The following is a 19,975-nucleotide window of genomic DNA, read 5'->3' on the forward strand; positions in this document are numbered from 1 at the left end:
TAGTAAATTATCTTTTACTGTACTTACAAAGTAACAGACGAGTGTCCTGTCTGAAAGACCGAATTTTAACAAACAAACAGCCTGTTCTATTTCATCCCATTTTGTGGGGTATGTGACACTGTGTGTTGGCCTTACCTGCTGCTATAGGAACTTTAGCCCTGGGTGGGGACTGCTGTGTTGCCTGCAAGGTTTCTGATGCATCTCATAGCTGTCACTGCACAGCAGCACGCCATTTCTTTAGCCAAAGTTACATGCTCAGGTGATCTGGTATAATTATTAGTCATTCATTAGAACGTATGAACTATAAACCTGGATGTGGATTAAGGTGCTGTAAAGTGGGAAGGGGAAAGATGGTGCCGTTACTAGAAGATGGTGTGTTTTTGTTCTCTAGTTATCACTGTGAACAGATAACTTTTTCATTTTCAAAGGTTAAGAAGTTATTGTTAGATAGTTTACACTAATTCCTTTCTGGTTGAAAAATACCCATTTACATAGAGATTCCTTGGCCCCTTGTAAGAGGGATTTTATATAATGCAAGTAGTTCTCCTTTAAAAATGCATTAATCTCTTACTAATGATCTTGTGCCAATTCTGGGAATCAGGTTTCTTTGGAAACAATTTCAAAACAGGTCAGTTTCTCCAGTCACCTCCAGAAATGCAGGTTTCCTGTAAATAAAAATAGCATTTTCTCTCTTTTCTCCATTTATGTCTGTGTACTGGATAACCTGAAAGTCACAGGATACTGTGCTTCTAGCTTTTGGAAGGGAAACCTATCAGATTTGAGACTAAAATGAGGTTGATGGTAAATCTTAATTGACATATAAAACCTCAGGCAGTAGTCACTTTGATGTGCTTAGTGGAAAACTTGGCTTCAGTTGTCATACTTTATGTTCAGACATGGTTTTGTAGTTGCCTTTTCATTTAAGCCCACTTGTTGAATTATTCTTCTCTTTTCACATGCCATTTTTCTTTGCTCACCTCAATCTGATATTTTGGCATCAGTGTTTTTTTGGCACCACTTGCAAGCTTGATGTGTGACTCACCTTCCATTTTTGACTGTTGGGAGAGGTTTAACTGCTTGCTTCCACAGTTCAGCTGCAAGGTGTAGTCAAAGAGAAGGACATTGGTATTTCTCTTGTGGCTGCTTGTTCCTGCCGTTACAGATCAGGAATGGGTAGTAAGGATCAGCCACACTGGACTGTTTGTAAGGTAGCATTTGTGCTGTTAAGTTTTTTTTTTTTGTTTTTTTCCTCATACAAGATGAGAGGCTTAAAGGATACTCAAATAACATTTCCTTTTAAACAAGCTTTGAGACTCAGTTCTTGCAATAAAGTACATCTTTTGGCTGTATTTAAAACAAGTATTTTATAGTGTGGAAAAAGGTGTAATGAAGAGATTAGAGAAGGCCAGCTGTAGTGAGTGGAGCTGCGGGGCTGAGCTATCTCAAGCTCGTTGGTCTCAGTTGTTTGGCCGCTGCTGCTGTGCAGAAATACTGCAGAATACAAAGTGTTAAAGTGGTTATTTCTGCATAAATTTGCGAAGCTTGAAACTATACATTTGAGGGGTGAGCTCTTCATTTAAAATAGGTTTTAGGTGTGGCTGATAACTATCACTGTTAGGGATTAAACTTGCTTGTGTCTGGGCATACAGATAGACACAGATTTTATGGGGAAGATCTGTGTTATATTGAAATAAATGCATGTAGTAGTGCAAGTGACAGGTGACAAAAGGGTGGTATGGGGATTAATTTGTTAAGATAATTGGGCCATTAGTGTTACCTCTTGAAAATACTGGTAAAAGAAAAGGATAAGTACATTTTTCATCTGATCAGAAAAGGATATAAAAGGTCCTGGGGAGCAGGAAGTTAAGCACATGTCAGTAGTGCATCATTGTACCAGGTGAAGGCTAAGGCTATGCTGTGCTCCATAGGCAGGAGCATAGCTGGCAGGTCAAAGAACAAGATACTTGGTGCTCATGGGCCTACATCTGGGTCACTCTTTTGAGTTGTAGCCCTTTCTGCCCTTCCAACTCTCTTCTGGTGTAAGAGTGTTCCTAAATTGGAATGAGTCCAGCAGTGAGCCATTAAGGAAGATGACAGATCTGGAGCAAATCATGTATGAGGAGAAGCTGAAGCAGCTTGGTTTCTTCAACTGAGAGAAGAAAAGGATACAGGTAGACCTCAGTCATCTCTCACTGCTATAGAGAAGGCAGAGCCAGCTTTGTCACTGAGCTGTGAAGGGACAACAGCCACAGCTGCAAGTTGTAACAGTGAAGTTTTAATAGGATATAAGGCAAAAATAATTCACAGCAGCAATGGCCGCCTTGCTGCAGTGCTTCACTAGGAAGGTTGTGAGATCTTGACCCTTGAAATTATTAAAAACTTGGTCAGGCAAAGCCTTCAGGAACTTGATCTGACTTTGAAGCTGTCCCTGTTTTGAGTGGGAAGTTTGGCTAGCTGATTTTCAGAGCTCCCTTGTAACTTGTATTAGTTTTCCAAAGAGAAAAGTCATAGAATAATTTAACTTTTAAAAATTTAGGAAGAAATGGTTCAAGTGAAAAGTAGTACCTCCATATATTTCATTTTATACTGTATGATAGTTCCCTTTATGCCTTCCCTCTTTCAGGAACATTTTGTTTTTCTATTTTTCCTTAAGTTTTTCAAGTGTGTTTTATTAGCATCTATCTGAAGTATGGCCAGTGGATTTTAAGTTTGCTATTTCCTCTTTTATTGATCATGCATTTTTTATAATTCTTCATAAAGTTTTGAACAAACTTGAGTAGTCTGGTAGTTAGAGGGAGCAGTGTTGGGAAGTTGTCTCTGAAATGACATGATGATAAGAAGGACATGGAGCCGTTGGAGCAAATCTAGAGGGGGGCACAAATTTGATAAGAGGACTAGAGCATCTTTCCTATGGAGACAGGCTGAAAGAGTTGGGGCTTCACAGAGAAGAGAAGATGAATGGTGACCTCATAAAAACCTTCCAGTTTCTGAAGATGGAGGTCTACAGGGAAGCTGAAAAGGGACTCTTTGCCAATAACTGTAGTGATAGGACAAGGAGTCCTGGGTACAAACTGAGGGACAGGTAATTTATGTTGGATATTAGGAAGGAGCTTTTTACTGTGAAGGTGGTGAGACACACTACAAAAGGTTTCCTGGGGAGGTTGAAGATGGTCCAACCCTGGCAGAGTCCAACCCAGCCAGGCTGGAAAAGGTTTTGAGCAACCTGATCTAGTTGGAGGTGTCCCTGCCCATGGCAGGGGAGTTGAGGCTAGATGATCATTTAAGACCCATTGAAGCCTCTTAATAGTCTATGATTCTATTATTTTTAACAGTTACTCTCTGTATAGATTTGTAGGTAACTATTTTTGAATCCTCCTGTTATTTCTGTAAGTTTGTTCCTCATGGTATTCCCAAGAATAAAGGTTGTACAATGGAGAGTCTTGCATTAGAAGGGTTTTATTTCTTACTTGGGATGTATCACTTGAAGAAGAGGGGAGAGGATCTCACTTTTGCAGTTGTTCCTGTATCTCATCTCTTTCTTGGACTAAAGAACTGCAGGAGAACTGAGTGAACACAGTTTATGTAGGCAAAAAGAGAAGAAAGGACTTAAATACCAGAATTATTCATTGATTGGTAGAACATTTGGGACCCTGGAGACTGCTGCAAGCTATTTTATCTCCTACCTTTGTCAGTTTTCATGTAGGGCAGTTTCTACCTGTACTCCTACTGCTGAGTGTCTCCAGATTCCTCTTTGGAGACTAAGACTCTCTTGGAGGTGATGGTGGGCTCCTTGACGCTCCTTAGGTCTGACTGATTAATTTTGAAGCCATCTGCCTTGCATATCTACAGCTGTTCATACTGTACAGTATGCAGTGGCAAGTTGCATGGACAAATAATTTTTCCTGGTTGTAGGCATTCAGAGAAAAGAGCTTGAAACCCTCAGCTGTGCATCATCAGCCTTCTGCCACAGCACAGGAGTACTGTTTGCATGTACTTGTACACACGTCTCTGTCCACTCTAATAGAAAAGATTTGTGTTTCCAAATTCAGTTCTTGTAAAATGATTAGGCTTAGTTTACACAATTTAAAATTTTAGTTAAGTTTACCTGAAGGAAGTTGAACAGTCCTCACATGTGTTTGCTTAGCCAAGGTGGTGATGCAGTGCTTGGGGACAGCTAACATTTTCTGCAAGCACTTATGAGAGTGGAAGAGTACTTTCACTCGATTTGAGGTTGCTTCTGCAGTGTAGGTGTAAAGGCTGCAAAGAATCTGGGCAGATGTCTTCAAAACTCATTGGAGAGAACATGCAAATGTTAACCAACTTATTATCACCTTAATGAATTGGGATTTGTTTTCTAAACTCTGTAGGGAATTGCATGTTTATAATTTATTCTGCCTGTTCACTACTAAATTTTAATGTCTGTCAGTCATATGTAGTTGAGCTCTCTGCCTCAATTGCAGATGCTGTAAGTTGCTGTGTTTGTTTTACTAACCTTAAAGAACTAAGTACATGTTTGAAATATATACTCCTTATTTAGTGTCTAATTTTTAAAATTCATATAGTTACTCCTCTTTTAGTGGATTCCTTTTGACATATCAAAATTTGAATTAAGTCTGTGGTTTATAATTCTACATTTTATTGTTTTGAAAATTGTTACAAGCTTGTTCAAGATTAATTAAAGATGTCACTCTGTGTCACTTTGCCTCTTGTAGTCCAGCCAAACCGAAGAACATAGAGCTGAATTTAAAAACACCTATGAATCAAGACAGTTTAGAAAGTGAGCAGGACACTCTTGAAAAACCAGTTAATAAAACTAACAGCAACATTGCCAACAAAATTTCCTTGTTTGAAAACAAATGTGCCAACCAGAGCCAGAGACCTACTGACATCCTTGCTTCAAAAAATAATGCTGTACCAAGCACATTTGTTGGCAGAGCAAAGCTGAAATTTGGAAAACAACCTAAAGAAAATGAGCAGCCTGATAAAACATTAAATAAGCAAAGCAGTCGCCAGAAGTTATTTGAGAATGGCACACTGGAGAAAGAAGGCACTGCAGAGTTAAAAGGCAAAAATGGAGAAATCTTTACCTCTTATGAGGATATTGGGAAGACAACAGAACTTAAAGTAAAAGCTGCTATATCCCTTTTTAACCAAAGTAGCAAAAGTGATGCTGGTAGTGTCTCTCTGAAGCAACCAGAACCAGAATTAACCACAGCAAAGAAAGAGAGTTCACCTTTTAAACTGCCTTTGCACTCACCTGTAAAAACTGAAAATGCTCAAGATCCTTTCTACCAAAGAAATTACACAAGCTCAGAATTCCATAGAAATGAAGAAAAAGTGCTGCCAAATGCAGAGGCTGTATTGCCTTGCAATGAGGATGAATATCCTCTACCATCTCAGGTTTCCAGATCAGAAATTAAGAAGATGGAAAATGGAGACAAAAAGGTAAAGCCAGGAGATTTGAACTTTACAACACTACAGTATGATGACAGCAATCAAGACAGTGTATTGGAATCAGAGCACGACACCAATACACAAAAGAGCCCAGGGAAAACCTGTAATGGATCTGCTGAAGATGACAGCATTTTTGATTCCCCATCTGACATGAAGAAGTTTGCTGAAACAATAAAAAACTTAGACAGCTCAGTTTGTTTACCGCAGAAAAAGAAGAGGTCAAAGCTTCCCAAGTCTCCAGCACCCCACTTTGCAATGCCTCCCATTCATGAAGACAACTTAGAGAAAGTATTTGATCCTAGTGTATTTACTTTTGGTTTGGGACTGAGGAGGGAAAAAACACAGGATCTGTTGCCAGCACAGCAAATGAAAATGCAAAGCCTGGAAACAATAGCCAGAGTCAGGCCCAAACGTGCATCAACAGAACAAAGTATCATATTCAAAGCTCTGCAGTCATGTAGAGAGGAACCTGCCTTTACTCAGGAAATAAATGGAAAAGAGAATCTTGATTGTACAGATGGTGAAATTAAGAGATCACGGCTTGAAAAAAGTTCCCTCTTCTCAAGCTTGCTGTCTTCTAAAGAAAAGTTTTTTAGCACTTCTGTCACTTCAGTAAATAACACAACAGGTTTTGCAACTGACTCCTCGGGAATGCCTCCTTTACAACAGGATGTTTCTGGACCATTCATCATGCCTCAAAAATCTGAGGTAATAAAGATCAGTCAGGAGATGAAAGCATGTTTGTTGACCTGCTGAATGATTGTTAATTTTGATTTTGCAATTCAGTCTCTTTCAGATATGAAGTTTCCAAGTTTTGTGGAGAAGTACCTGCAAGCAGATAGTGCAAAAAAAGAACTAAGTTTACAAATGCCCAACTATGGCAATCCTGAGAAAGGTTTTTCAAGCTGGTTAGGAACAAGCAGATACGAATCAAATGTCCCCCCTGGTTTATTAGACGTGGATGTAAGTATTGTGTTTTTAAAAAGCTGCCTGCAAAGTTACCAGCTTTTATGTTTTCGATAGACAATATACATATATTGTTTTGTTTCCCTTCTTTGGGAAATATACAGATTACCAATACATTGAGATGAACTTAGGTTGGTACCAGTTTGATCTGAAAATGAAAATGGGATTACATCTATCAACATAATTAAGGGGGTTTTATTTTGAGACTTTTTCAAAATATGAATGGAAAGCATTTTTTGAATATGTCTTCATACGTGATTTTGTATTCTATTGAAACAAATCGTATGCTAACTTCAGTATTTTATTGCAAATTAGTAGAATGCTTTCTGTGAACTTCAGAAAACTTCTGTTGAAGTAATCTCTCTTCTCTTCCAACAAGACATTCAGCCATTGTAGCAATAAATAAGTAAGAGAGCACATTTTTTATTTTAGCCCTCTGTTGTATTCCCGTGCATTGGCAGAAAAATATATATTCTTTAAGAACACCTTAAGAACTGGATAGTAGTGATTATTGAAAATTCTGCTACAGTGGAGGGCTGTCCCTTGGTCTGATTACAAGCATCTGTTGTTCCTGACTGAAGACAGACCTATGGTTTCCCCTCAAAGCAACTTTAATATAGAATATATTTGTAATTTTCATTTTTAAAATGACAAATCAATGTCTTGTAGTATTTGCTATTTCCGTTAATGTAAGGCCTGTGAGGAAAACTATATTCAGGAGATCTAAGAACCATGGGAAGAAATATGTTTTCTGAAGACTAATAGCTACATGAATGTGACCTGTGGAATTGAAGCAGCATGTAAGAAGTTTGAGAAATACTTTCAGAAGCTAATGGTCATCTGCTGTAGCAGTTCTGCTAACAGGAGTGACGACATAGAATTAGCTCCTTTCCTTGTCACCTTGCAGGAGACAATCATCCAACCTTGCAGTTTTGAGAATGTAGATTCTTCTCTTATGGGAAGTTTTCTTAATTAGAGTGGAGATGAAAATTAGGGGGGTTATTTACAGTAGTGTAGATTTTTGTTACCAGTTAAAGAGGCTTTCTTACTCTGATGGTTCTGCTTGGATTTAAAAACTTAAATTTAAAGCTAAATGTCTAGTACTGTCTTAGTTTGGTTTTTGCTACTTAAACTTGAGTGGTTTTGAATTTTGCAGTAGAGTGTGGAGGCCTGGTATAGCAGTGGAGTGTGTACATACCTAAGACCACACTTGAGAGAATCCCTTTAGGCTTCAAAGGGTTTCTGTATTTCTGTGGCACTGTTGCTGACTGAATTGTTTTGCTCAAGTTAGCAATCAAAAATATTTCTGTGAAGTGTACCTGCTGTGCATCTTCCACTGACTAAGAAAATGATGATCCAATGGCTAGTGGGTAATGCGAAGGAAAGAGTAAGGGCATCCCAAAACAATGACTTTGGCATTCCTCAAAACACAGAACAAGTTTTAACTGGAATTGAAGTGCAGGCTAAAAAACCAGTCATGCTTCAACATGTCTTAATGATGCCCACAAAATCCTGGTGGTGGTTAAAAACTGTCTTGCGACCACTGCCTGCTCTGCATATTAACTATGTTCTCTTTAATTCCTTGCACGTGTTGCTGGTTACCTATTTAGGAGCAGGATCTGGTTTTGTCTTTTTGTTTGTGTGAATTATTCCTAGAAGAGCAGGACCCTGTCCCAGAATGAGCACTCCTGTCCTTCCTTAGGAAACCAAACACATCATTTCAGTGCTTGCTTTATTTGTTTGAAGGTGATGTGATGCAAAAACAACTTTCCCATATATTCTATATCATACAGTTTACTGCTGACTTCAGCATTGTTGTAGATTTTGTGTACCTACGTGTGGTTTTTTGTTCTGAATATTTTTAGTTTATCACTTAGTGCGCAGTCTCACGCTCTTTGAGGAAACCTGCTACAAGGTGTTCATCACAAAATTGATTATGCTAGTTTGCTCATACATGTATGTGCTGTCATGCATCCTCAGTATTTTCATATATTCCTTCAAAATGCATCGTGCTTTATGGCTTGACATTTTTACACATTTCAACTCATCTTTATCATTGTACAGCATGTACTGTATCAGTGGCAGTTTTTAAAGCAATCTCTTGGCATTGAAATCCTGGAATGTGTAGGAAGCTGATCAGGATGATTTTAAAGCATTTCAGATCTGAGGTTAGTCAACTTCAGTGAAATGATAATTCAGAGTTTTAAAAAAGCGTATAAATTTATACATTTGTGACTAGATGCTGCTCTACAAGGGGAAGTAGAGATTGAAGTGGTAAATAGGTACAGTTGAAAGGTTACCAACTTTTACCATTCAGAGTATTTTTTATTTTGAGTATGTTTATTTTGTTATTTTTTATAGCTGAGTATCTTTATTGAAAATGTTTTTGATTTTGTGGGGGTTTTTGTGATTTTTTTCTCTTCTCACTTTCTATTAGACACTTCCAAGAAATGTACAAAGTAAAATCAATCCCAGGCCTGGCAAGGTAAGATCAATTTTAATGGTTTTAGTGTTCCTATATTTAAAGCTTAGGAAGATAGAACTGTATGTTACTGGTGTGTTTTTCTGTTTTGTTTGGATTTTTAATGCAGCTGGTGATATACTGTGACTCAGACTGTCAAAAAGCTGGCATTGAAGTTTTCCATGATGTTCCAGATTGCAGTTCTTGGGTTCTGTCACCAACAATTTTAGTTAAAGTCATCAGAGGATGGTAAGAGATCAATTTTTACTCTTTATACAAAGATTTTTACTCTGTCCAAAACTGTTTTGAAACAGAGCTGGCATGTGATTCACAGTAAGTTTGCCTTGTAAATGGACAGATATGAGCAAGAAATAGGGCATTTTACCTCTGCAACAGGAAGTTCTGAGCTGGAACACCTATTTTGCTGACTAATCGAGTGAGTGTTGCATCTGATGCGGTGCGAGATTTCACTAGGCATAGGTGTGGGATGAAATGACAGATTCTGTTCAGCTATTTTGCTCTTCAACTCCTCATTAGGGATTCTTGCATAGTATTTGGATTGGGCTAAAAGGCTAGCAAATAAGTTTAAAGCTCAGTCTTACATAATTATTTCATGACCAAAGGAATAGGACGGTGCTGTAGAGATAATTGACTGTTTCTCTGACAAAAGGAGGGATTTTGCTCTAAAAGCTGTATTGCCCAAGAGTAATTCAAAGCCAGTTCATCTCCTGCTTTCTTCATAGCATCCACAGAAGGGCCATTAGTAGTGTGGCTAGCACAGCAAGTTATGCTGTGGCCAGGCTATAATGCAGTCAAATAGCAGGTTCTCAAAAGTAATTATCTGATAGTAAGGTGCAGACACAAGGGCTAGCCACAGTAGGAGGTACTGGGAAGCAAACTGATTGCTGTTTAGCTTCAGAAAACTAGAACAAAAACCTTTTGATCTTTGTAAACCAGGTCGTCTTTTCTGGCGTGGTCTACAGGGACTGGGTATGGGGTTTTTTCCTCCTTCCTTTGAGAGCCTGAGTGAAGAGTTTATATTTGCAGATGGATAAAGTTCTTAGTTATATATTCTGTTCTGCCATTAAAAATGAAGCTGTCCTTGTCTTCTTATCATCCTCTGGCACATCTACCCCACCTCCTGTGGAACTCCATGCTGTTGTTCACAGGATCCAAGCATGATGTAGCAGACTGCAGTGTCATTGCTTTCTCTGATTTACAAATTGGTTCTGATTAGTATCTCATACGAAGTCTGCTATTCAGAGACAGTAGTCTTTGCTGCCCCAAATTATAAATTTTAAAAGGTGGAGGACTTTTTGTGAAAGTACAATTCAGCAGTAGACATTTTTGTTTTTATCATTGTTTGTAAAGGTGTCACAGAGACTGAAAATGGCTTGCATCAGCAGTGTTGGGTGATTAGGCTGTATTGGGGAAATGGCAAGGGTTTGGAAACAGTACTGTGTATGAAACAATTTGTTAAGTGGGAATATAATTTTTACAAATCACACTTGATAAAGCACCATGCAAAATTAGATTTTTTTTGAATTTTATTTTAAGCTGGATACTCTATGAAAAACCAAATTTTGAAGGCCCCTCTATTCCATTGGAAGAAGGAGAGTTGGAACTCACAGATATTTGGGGTGCAGGTGCTTCTGAAGAGCAAAGTGACTGCAAGTCTCAAAAGCCTGCAGTGATCGGTTCAATAAGACATGTTGTTAAGGCAAGTAATATAAGTCAAAATTTTTTTTATAGATGTTAATGTATAGTGATGTTTTATACTGATAGGGAGTGTGATTGGTCTATTAGGACACAAGCGTAACATGAGCTACAAGTGCATGAAACAATATTCTGTACTGAATTTCATGTTTAATCACAAAATGCATGTGGGGGCTTTTGCACAGTGGGCATCAAGAGGAAGGACAGGGTAGAACAGAACTTGGTGGGCTTTATTAGAGTAGCCACCAAAATGCTACCTACAGCATATGCTTTGTAGTCTGGTGAGTGTCAGGAAAAGCATCCCAGAAAACCATCAATAATTCAATATTTTCAAAATACGGCTTTTTAATTTTTTTCCAATACAAACCAAATTTGCACTCAATACAGACTTCAATGTGAAACACCAAATTTTTGGTTTACCTGGTATGGACAAACTTACCAGTGAGTTGCACACATGCTGGAACATCCTTTCTACATGCACTTTTAACCTACCATTAAATAGTTACAATTGCAGGTTGCCAAAACAAGCACAAGCTATAAAGTTATTTGACTAGGAAAGGAAAAAGGAGGAATATATGTTGCTTGTAACTACAATTCTTGTTTAAGTTGCAGTTCTCTTCAAGGGTGGCTCGTTTGGTATTATCTTAGTATTTAATTTGCTAGAGGAGATGCTAACTGATGAAAGAAGATGGATTCCTGCCTAGATGGCAGAAAGTAAACAATGCAAATGCTGATTAGAGATTGACTGACTGTCTTGGTTCAAACAGACACAGGCAAACTGGCTTAGCTATACTTTTATTATAGGCATCTAATAGCAGTAGCAATTGACAAGGGGGGAAACAATTTAAAATAAACAGGTGTTTCAAAACTGATTTAGTTATGCACAGTAATTACAGAACTCACAGCACAGATCAAGTGGTCATGGCAATCTTCATTTTTCAGGATTACAGGGTTTGCCGAATTGATTTGTATACAGAGCCTGAAGGGTTAGGAATCGTGACTTCCTTTTTTGATGACACTGAAGAAACAGGGGTGTTTGGAAGCACTCAGAAGACTTGTTCTATTAAAGTGCATTGGGGCATGTAAGTATGCAGCTCTGTATGAATGTGTAGTGTGATGAAAGGAATTTGGTTTAAACCATTGGTTACACCTGTCAGACTTGCGAGCAGGCTATATTTATTCTAGTCCTATATTTTGGCAGTATATTTGTTGACAGTAGTGTTAGTACATCACTGTAATGCTTCACTCTTGGGGAGTCTGACCTAGAATGTTTTGTTAGAGCTAGATTTTCTTCTGCTTGCGTGTAGTAAATACTGAATAACCCTTGCATATTTGTAGCCAAGGAATAAGAGTTTGCCTCTCTTGCTTTTTCTTATTCAGGCAAGCTTACCATAAATGAGGGTGGGGAATCAGCTGTGGAAGACCACATTTCCCACTTGCTTTCTTCTAAACTTGAAATCATCCTACTGAAAGAAGAAAATTTTTGAAGTCCTTCTGTTATAAACTAAGACTTAGTGCTTTAGGGAGTCCATATATGACATTGTTGTATTTCACAGTGCATTTTGATCTGGGATTTTATGGTGATGTGTAATACAAAGATGTTATGTCACCTGAAAATATCTGCCCATCTGAGTTAGGACGGTAATATTGTGAACCAAGCAAGCTTTTATGAGAAAGGAGACCTCTAAGGAGTAATCCAGGTGCTGTACCAATATTAGTTTCCATGGCTTAATAAACAAACTAGTAAATTGTTATGGGAAAACCTGCTTCAAAGTAGTACTGGGAAAATTATGCAGAAGAGAGAGGCTTCTTTCAGAAAAAGTGGAACTGGAGCCACTTCCACTCATCCTGCAGAGCTTACAGGGTGTACAGACCGTGGTTGTTTGCTCTTATATTTGGGCACTGATAGCACTTGCCTTGCTGCAAATAGTCTAACTATCAAAAAATGCCCAGCTGAAGGCAGGTGTAACATATTACTGCAAAGATGTTTCAAATCTACCACGATATGTGGACATTTTTGTTGTTAGGTGAAGGGTATTTCATCTGAGTAAATATTTCCACCTTGATTTGTGGAAAAAAATGAAGCATTTTGGTATGTAGGAAAATTTGAAGATGTCCAAGTAGCTGGTTCTCTGACAGGAAGTTATTTCTGGTGAACTGCAACCTCAATGCAAATTACATGTCTTGCAAGAGTAATGGAATCAGATATGTTATTTGGAGGTTGATTGTTAATTCACTCAGTCTGTGTCTCCACTTTATTTCTGTCTCACTTAAAAGCTATCTGTGACCAGTAAAATTACACATTTTTGGGGAAGGAGGCAGAGCCTGTGCACATCTGAGTTGTCTTTATTTTGCATTAGTGTAACAGCATTGTTTTACTAAATCCACGTGAACTCTTGCTGTATTAATCGCTCTCTCTTGCATTTGTATCCCTGAAGGAAAGCAGACTAATATTTTTACTAGGAAGTGAAATATATTATTTTTCAATTATCTTTATCAGATATCTGTTTATTAGTCCAGTGTAGAAAGAAGTTGTTTCCATGAGAAATTCTGTAGATGGCTGCTGCTTTTTTGCATGTTGCAGGACTGGGGGATTTTTGCCTTTAGTTTACAGGCATGACATAGTTCACTGTGTTGGCAGGTGAGGGAGGCTCCGATTCTGAGTCACCTTGCCATGTGGGTGTGGTTGTATCATCTTAAAATTTCCCAGTGTTCATGCTTAATTGCTGTTTGTTAAAAGCTGCCAACAAAAATGAGTCAATGCACCTTTATCTTCTGACTGTACTCTCTCCTTGTTCTTCCATGTGTGTCAGTTCTTGCAGTGAAGTTAGTCATAGAACCCTTTAAGATGGAAAAGGCCTTATAAGACCATTCAGTACCACCATTAACCCAACACTGCCAAGTCCACCACTAAGCCATGTCCCTAAGCACCACTACTGCACATCTTTTAGACACCTACAGGGATTGTGACTCCACCACTCCCCTAAAGAGCCTATTACAGTGATTGACAACTCTTTCAGTGATTTTTTTTTCCCTAATATCCAGTGTAAACCTCCACAGGTGCAGCTTGAGGCCACTTCCTCTTGTCCAGTCACTACCTGCTGACTACCTCCTTTCAAGGCAATTGCAAAGAGCAATGAGGTCTCCCTGGCATCTCATTCTTTCCAGGCTGAGCACCTCCAGCTCCCTCAGCCACTCTTATTAGACTTGTGTTAGTAAGTGTGCTCCAGACCTTTCACCAGCTCCATTGTCCCCTTCTAGACATGATCCAGCCCCTCAATGTCCTTTGTGTAATGAGGGGACCAAAACTGATCCTGAAACACAGGATTTGAGGTGTGGCATCACCAGTGTTGAGTACAGGGGGACAGTCACTGCCCTGGTCCTGCTGGCCACACTATTGCTGATACAGGCCAGGGTGCCATTGGCCTTCTTGGCCACCTGGGCACACGCTGGCTTAAGTATAATTGGTGTTGACCAGCGCCCCTAGGTCATTTTCTGCCAAGCAGCTTTTCAGCCACTCTTCCCCAGTCCTGAATCACTTCTTGGCAGTGTGACCTGGCACTTTCCCATGTTGAACCTCATCCCATTGACCTTGGCCCATTGATCCAGATCCTCCTGTAAAGATTTCTTACCCTTCAGCAGATCACCACTTCTCCCACCCAACTTCTTGTCATCTGCAAAACATCTGAGGGAGCACTCAAATCCCCTCATCCAAATCATTAATATTAATGTATTAAACAGAATTTACCCCAGTACTGAGCCCTGGAAATGCCAGGTGTGACCAGCCAAAAGCTAAGGGCTTACTGAGTGGTGTGAATAGGGTGACCACAATGTATCAAACATTCAGCTACAGACAAATGTAAAACTACAGCCCCTTGCTTGTTTCTTGGAGTTGTGTGTCTGCAATGAAACTTGTTCCTAAAGTAAGCATATTGTCTGGTTCTTTACTGTTCAGAAATGTTCTGGGGGTTTTATGTCTTACTTTTGTCTTCCACCCCTCTACTTTTAGATGGCTTCTTTATGAAGAACCTGGCTTCCAGGGAGTCCCTTTAATGTTGGAGCCTGGTGAATATCCTAATTTATTATTCTGGGAGAAGAAGGAAGCCTACATTAGGTCCATGAGACCCTTGAAAATGGTAAACTACTGCTGTTACTTAGAAGTTAAATGACATGTTTATGCGCTAGAAATAATGTATTAAGGTGGTTAGATTTTTCAAGACTTACAAAAATCTCTTAAAAAAACCCTAAGGTTTTTAGTCTATAAAATTCTTGAACTTAAAACATTTGATTGCATCCATCTCTGCCATTAATCTGCCATTTATTTTCACTTGCACTCTTTAAGGAATATTTTACCTTACTTTTGTAAAGAGTTGATGACTCTTAGAGACATCTACAACTTGTCTGACTCTTGAACAGCTTAATTGTTTCTTCTTTTTTTCTTCCTTTTAACAGGGTGGTCGCAAAGTTGAATTCAGTGGGGAGCCAAAGGTAAAAGTCAGTATTGATCGTCAGTGTTGATTGTCCAAAGCTATTTTACAGCACATGAACTACACGTGGGTAGATAAGTATGCTTTGATTGCATACCAGCTGCTGATGGTTTACTGGGTAGTCCTTTTGTATGTGGCCACACTGTGAAAATACAACTTCTGTTACATTTCTGCATCCATTACATGCATATATGACAGTATTAGTGGCAATCCAGGTAATGCAGATGGGTAATGAATGCTCAAGCCCTCATGTTGCATCTCTAGTGGAAAGGCCTCTTGTAGAGAAGAGAGAGATCCTGCTAGTTGGTTTCATCATTTTGCATTCTCCCTTTATGTGCCCATGCAAAAGAAACTGTCTATTGTCAGAATTCATCATCCTCCCTGCAATTTTTCTTTTCCTTCATTTCTGCTTCAGGTAATTGTATATGAGAAGCCTTTCTTTGAAGGAAGACATGTGGAAATAGAATCAGAGATCTTTATGCTTGATGACAAGGAATCAGAAGACAAGACAAGACTTCCACTTACATCGGTGGGATCCATGAAAGTACTGGGAGGAGTGTAAGTGTGGAAAAGTGGTATTTACCCTTCAGCTGAAGTAGTAACTCCCTAGGCTGGAAGTTGCAGTGGACAAATCCAGTCCCTGTTTATTTTGTTTTGGGTTGAGGTATACACCAGGGTTAAATTTGAAAATATTCACAACAAAAGAATAAATATTACCTATCTATATCTGCTTCATGAAAACATGGAGTGGCACTTGTCCATTTTCATATGCAGACTCTGTTGTTGTTGTTCAGTTGGGTTGCTTACGAGAAGCCTGGGTTTGAAGGCCATCAGTACTTGCTGGAAGAAGGAGCATATCGGGATTGGACAGACTGGGGTGGCTACGATGAGGAGGTGCAGTCCCTGCGACCAATTGTTGGTGTAAGTTCCAAGAACACGTAGTAGGCATCTCCTGACTGCTCTGAGGTGTCATGTGGCACTTTCCTTATGGTGCTTCTCTTTGTTTTGACAGGACTTCACAAGCTCCCATATGATAATGTACAGTGAAAAAGACTTCGGACCAAAGGGTTCCAATATCAATGTGTTAGGTATCATTTCCAATTTGAAAGACACTGGATATGGGCTGAGGACACAGTCTATAAATGTGCTAAGTGGCGTGTAAGTGATATTTTTATTCACTCTTTCATTTTAGATATGCTGATCTTTATAGAAATTGATGGTGTTTGCAGATGTTTTTCAGGACTCTGACTTCTATGTAGAGTCTTTGGATAAAATTTTCTGCCCTTGGCCACAGAATGTGAAAAGTAAAGTTTTGGTGAATATGTACAGTAAATCATCTTTCTTCTTATAATAAGATAAGATGGTCCCAGAAAGCATTGACTTTCTGATACACGGAGTATGAAAGCATGAGATGACATTTTATCATGAGAGGAAGAAATAGCTTGTTCTTGTGGCTGCATTTGTTTGAAGCATTTCAACAGCAAAATCGTTATGGAGTTAGTTTCCAGTTTTGAAACTAATTTCCAGGCTTCATGCATTTGACCAGAGGTAGATTCCTTGCTCTTGTGTTTTAAATAGAGATAACTTTTACTATGCTCACTAATGCATTCTGATATTAGGGAGAGTAACTGTTCTGAAAATTAACATTGCTTTTGTGGTGAATCCTGTAGGTTTAACAGTGGTTTAGTGCTGCGGTGTTGGTTTTTATAGTTTATTTGGGGTTTTTTTTTAACATATGATTCCTAAAAGTCTGTATTAGCCATGGCCATTAACAAACCAACTCTTAGTGCCATGAGTGCTATCACATGCAGTTGATCAGTTGATAGACTTTGCTCTTTGATTAGTTGAGTCCATCAACTGCAGATTGAGTTTCACAGCTTTACAGACTGTATCAAAGTATTTTGGAAATACCAATAAGTATTAGCAATCATGGCTGCAAGCACACAAAAAATTAACTAAAGTAGCAGAACCAAAAAAGCGTGAGATGTACAGTCTGTCTCCCTGGCTGGTATGCATGCAGGTGACTTGCTGGAAGCTCTGCCTTACCCAGCCACACCCGAAACCTTTCCCTGTGTTATCTGTGCTATATATCTCTGCAAGTTTTGTCTGGATAAAGATTGCAGAATCAAGCTCGGTGCATTCCAGAGGAATGCTTTTAATTTGTATATGAATATGGTGTGACAGCAGGTTTTTTTCTGTCTGGTGACCTTTGAAGCCACTGTGCTCTTTTGTCCTCTGTAATATGCAAGAGAGATTCCTGAGAAAGAGTTGCCTCTGAAGGTTTGGAAACAAATTGTGGATTACCTATCATTCCCTTCATGTAGTTGTTCTAGTAAATGTGTCTGTTGCATTTGAGATAGGAATCATACATGAGTTTGAGTATTCTAGTAATTAAGAGTGACTTTAACACTCTGATGGCAAAGGTGGCTAGAGGTCTTTATGCAAAACTTGTCCCACAGACTCTGCTACCACTCCTGTAGACTCCAAAATTTGTAGCAATAAGCTTTTAAAAAATTCAGATGCATTGTTCATAACAGGTGGCTAGCACTCAGCTCTTAAGAGTTTTGTACAATCCCTCTGTTTCCAGAGAGGTTGTGAGTGTTTGGGTTTTTGTGGTGATCTCACTAAATGTTAATGTGTCAGAAAGATGGAATGATCTGTGTGAAGTAATGTTTGGCAATACAGTGCTTTATTTTAAGTGTTGTCCTTCTGTTCAGGTAGAAGATTTTTTTATATCTTTCCTTCCAAGAAATCTGTCACAGAGCAGTGAATTATCCATTGAGCAATTTCCTGAGTTGTTTAGGCTGTAATGCAGATGACATAGTGAACTGTGACAGATTCAATAAAAGCTTGTCATAATATTTCAAAGTAACCTTCTTGGTATTATATTGAAAGCACTTAATTAAAATAAGTCAAAAATTTAAGAAGGCCTCAACCTTTCATTGCAATTTTTTAACTACAGGTATCTGTAAGCAGTTAGATCAGGAAGATAATAGATGACCAGTATTTCCCACATAATTAATTTGCTTGCTCTGCAATTTAAAGAGTATATCAAAGAAAAGAAAGCCTGACGCTGCAGTGCACAGATACTGTGGAACAAGTTCTGAGCTCAACTGCAGCTCTGAACTGTATTGCTGGAGACAGCCCAGCTCTGCATTTGGGGAGTGACTATTCCATTTTGGGGCAATTCAGCACTAGCTGCATTAAAATTTCTAAATTTCTAAATGTTTCTAACATGTTTCCAAGCAATATTTTCATGTCTTTGCTAAATCCATTGTAAAGACATCCTGAAAAATATATCCTAAGGAGATGAGGATTGACTTCTTGAAGAATGAAAGTGCACTTCTTTAAAAATGAAAATGTTTTGTGCTTGAGCATTTTTTGGAGACTAGCCAAACATAAAATTCGAAGATTATTTTTCTGCCATTAGGGTGGGAGAAAGCAATCCAGGCGGCCTGAAAATAGGAGGGGCCTTTCTTCTTTTAAGTAGGGTTTGAACTTTACTTCCAAACTGGCAGAATTTGAAGTGGTGGAAAATTGAACTATTTACTAGCAACAGGTAACACCCTTTACAAGTTCAAGCAAGTACTAAAATCAAGTGTTGTACTATTTTGATTTCCCCTGTGCTTAAAAACTTCTTCAGGCTTTTATTTAATAGTGATCCAAATCACAGGAACTGCATGTTTGAAATGTGCCTTTTCTTTATCCATAAACACACCAAACTTTTGCCAGAACTCCGGAAGAAGCTTTTGTCTTTTAGTTGATTCCCTTTGAACTTGCTGGAAGAATTTTCCTGGATTTGTTTATTTTGTGCTGTCATCTGTTTACTGTGGTCGTGTTATCAGCCTGGTTTTCCCCTAGTTTTCAAGTAATTAATCCACAATGTAGATTAGGGTTGCTTCTGTATGTATGTATGGATGGATGGATAGTGAGTGATATTAAGGAAATAATTAGGTAATAAGTGGTTCATATACAGAAACCAGAAGGTAGTAAATTTAACCTAGATGCACTCAGGAAGGTAACATGAGTGAAACTGGAGATACAAGGTACAAGAACATACCTCCACTGTGAGCTGAAAAGGGCACCGTTATCCCCTTGGAGAACACTTCAAACAAAGCTTTAACTTCTCTGTATATCTGAACTGATGTTCAGAAAAAAACCTTTCAAGGAGTCATAAAATTAAAGCTCACGAGTCCCTGGGATACTAACAATCACAGTCACAAAGGAGTATGATGAATCCATTTTCTCTCTCCTATAAATAGAATTTTATTACCTCATCCTATCTATTAATTATGGTACAAATCTGCAAGTGTTAGTAATTTTCTGACCTCCCTCCTAAAGTTTGGACAAGGTGAGTCCTGGGCTAACTGGGGGCAAATCTGATTTTTGGTGAGTTACCCATGTCTGGATTATTTTCTTGGCTGTACTTTCAGACCCTGTTTGGAGCTGCACTTCCTAGATATCATATGTAGAGGTTTTTGGAGAAAGGTTCTCTGTCTGTAATAGTACTAACAATGTATAATCAAAGCTTTATGCTACTTCTGGTGTCAGGGGCATCAATGATGCCCAGGAGGAAAGGTCTCCAGCACCCTCCTGCCAGTGGCCTGGGATGGAGCTGTTGCTCAGCCTTACTAAGGCATCTGGGGATTGCAAAATCTGTTGTGCTAGGAGAGCTCGCTCCCTGTGGGGCAGGATGGTTGCTGCCATGCTGCAGAGCAGCACTTCAGTTTTTGTTGTGCCTGGCAGCTGGAATGTGGCTTTCCTACTCAGCTGCGGAGGCAATATCTTGCTCTCCAGGCCTTTCTCTGAAGTCAGAAGTTGGATTAAGGCAGTGCTCCTTCCTAGGAATAATCTTGAGGTCTGGCAGGTTTAGCTGGTACTGAATTCAGCT

General features: G+C 38.9%; 1 protein-coding gene across 3 annotated transcripts in view; it reads left to right on the forward strand.

The window, feature by feature from the left end:
• The window catches only part of CRYBG1 (crystallin beta-gamma domain containing 1), a 95,189-nt gene that overhangs the window by 55,815 nt on the left and 19,399 nt on the right, over positions 1-19,975 (forward strand). For all 3 annotated transcript variants that reach the window (XM_041715106.2, XM_072926744.1, XM_030269355.4), the window contains 11 exons: positions 4,713-6,162; positions 6,241-6,417; positions 8,858-8,905; positions 9,012-9,130; positions 10,439-10,601; positions 11,540-11,679; positions 14,607-14,733; positions 15,050-15,085; positions 15,500-15,642; positions 15,879-16,005; positions 16,097-16,242. In XM_041715106.2, coding sequence (XP_041571040.2) covers positions 4,713-6,162; positions 6,241-6,417; positions 8,858-8,905; positions 9,012-9,130; positions 10,439-10,601; positions 11,540-11,679; positions 14,607-14,733; positions 15,050-15,085; positions 15,500-15,642; positions 15,879-16,005; positions 16,097-16,242 — 2,676 coding nt within the window. The remainder of the gene's footprint in view (positions 1-4,712; positions 6,163-6,240; positions 6,418-8,857; positions 8,906-9,011; positions 9,131-10,438; positions 10,602-11,539; positions 11,680-14,606; positions 14,734-15,049; positions 15,086-15,499; positions 15,643-15,878; positions 16,006-16,096; positions 16,243-19,975) is intronic.

The sequence above is a fragment of the Taeniopygia guttata genome, chromosome 3, assembly GCF_048771995.1.
Source record: "Taeniopygia guttata chromosome 3, bTaeGut7.mat, whole genome shotgun sequence".
Classification (NCBI taxonomy): domain Eukaryota; kingdom Metazoa; phylum Chordata; class Aves; order Passeriformes; family Estrildidae; genus Taeniopygia; species Taeniopygia guttata.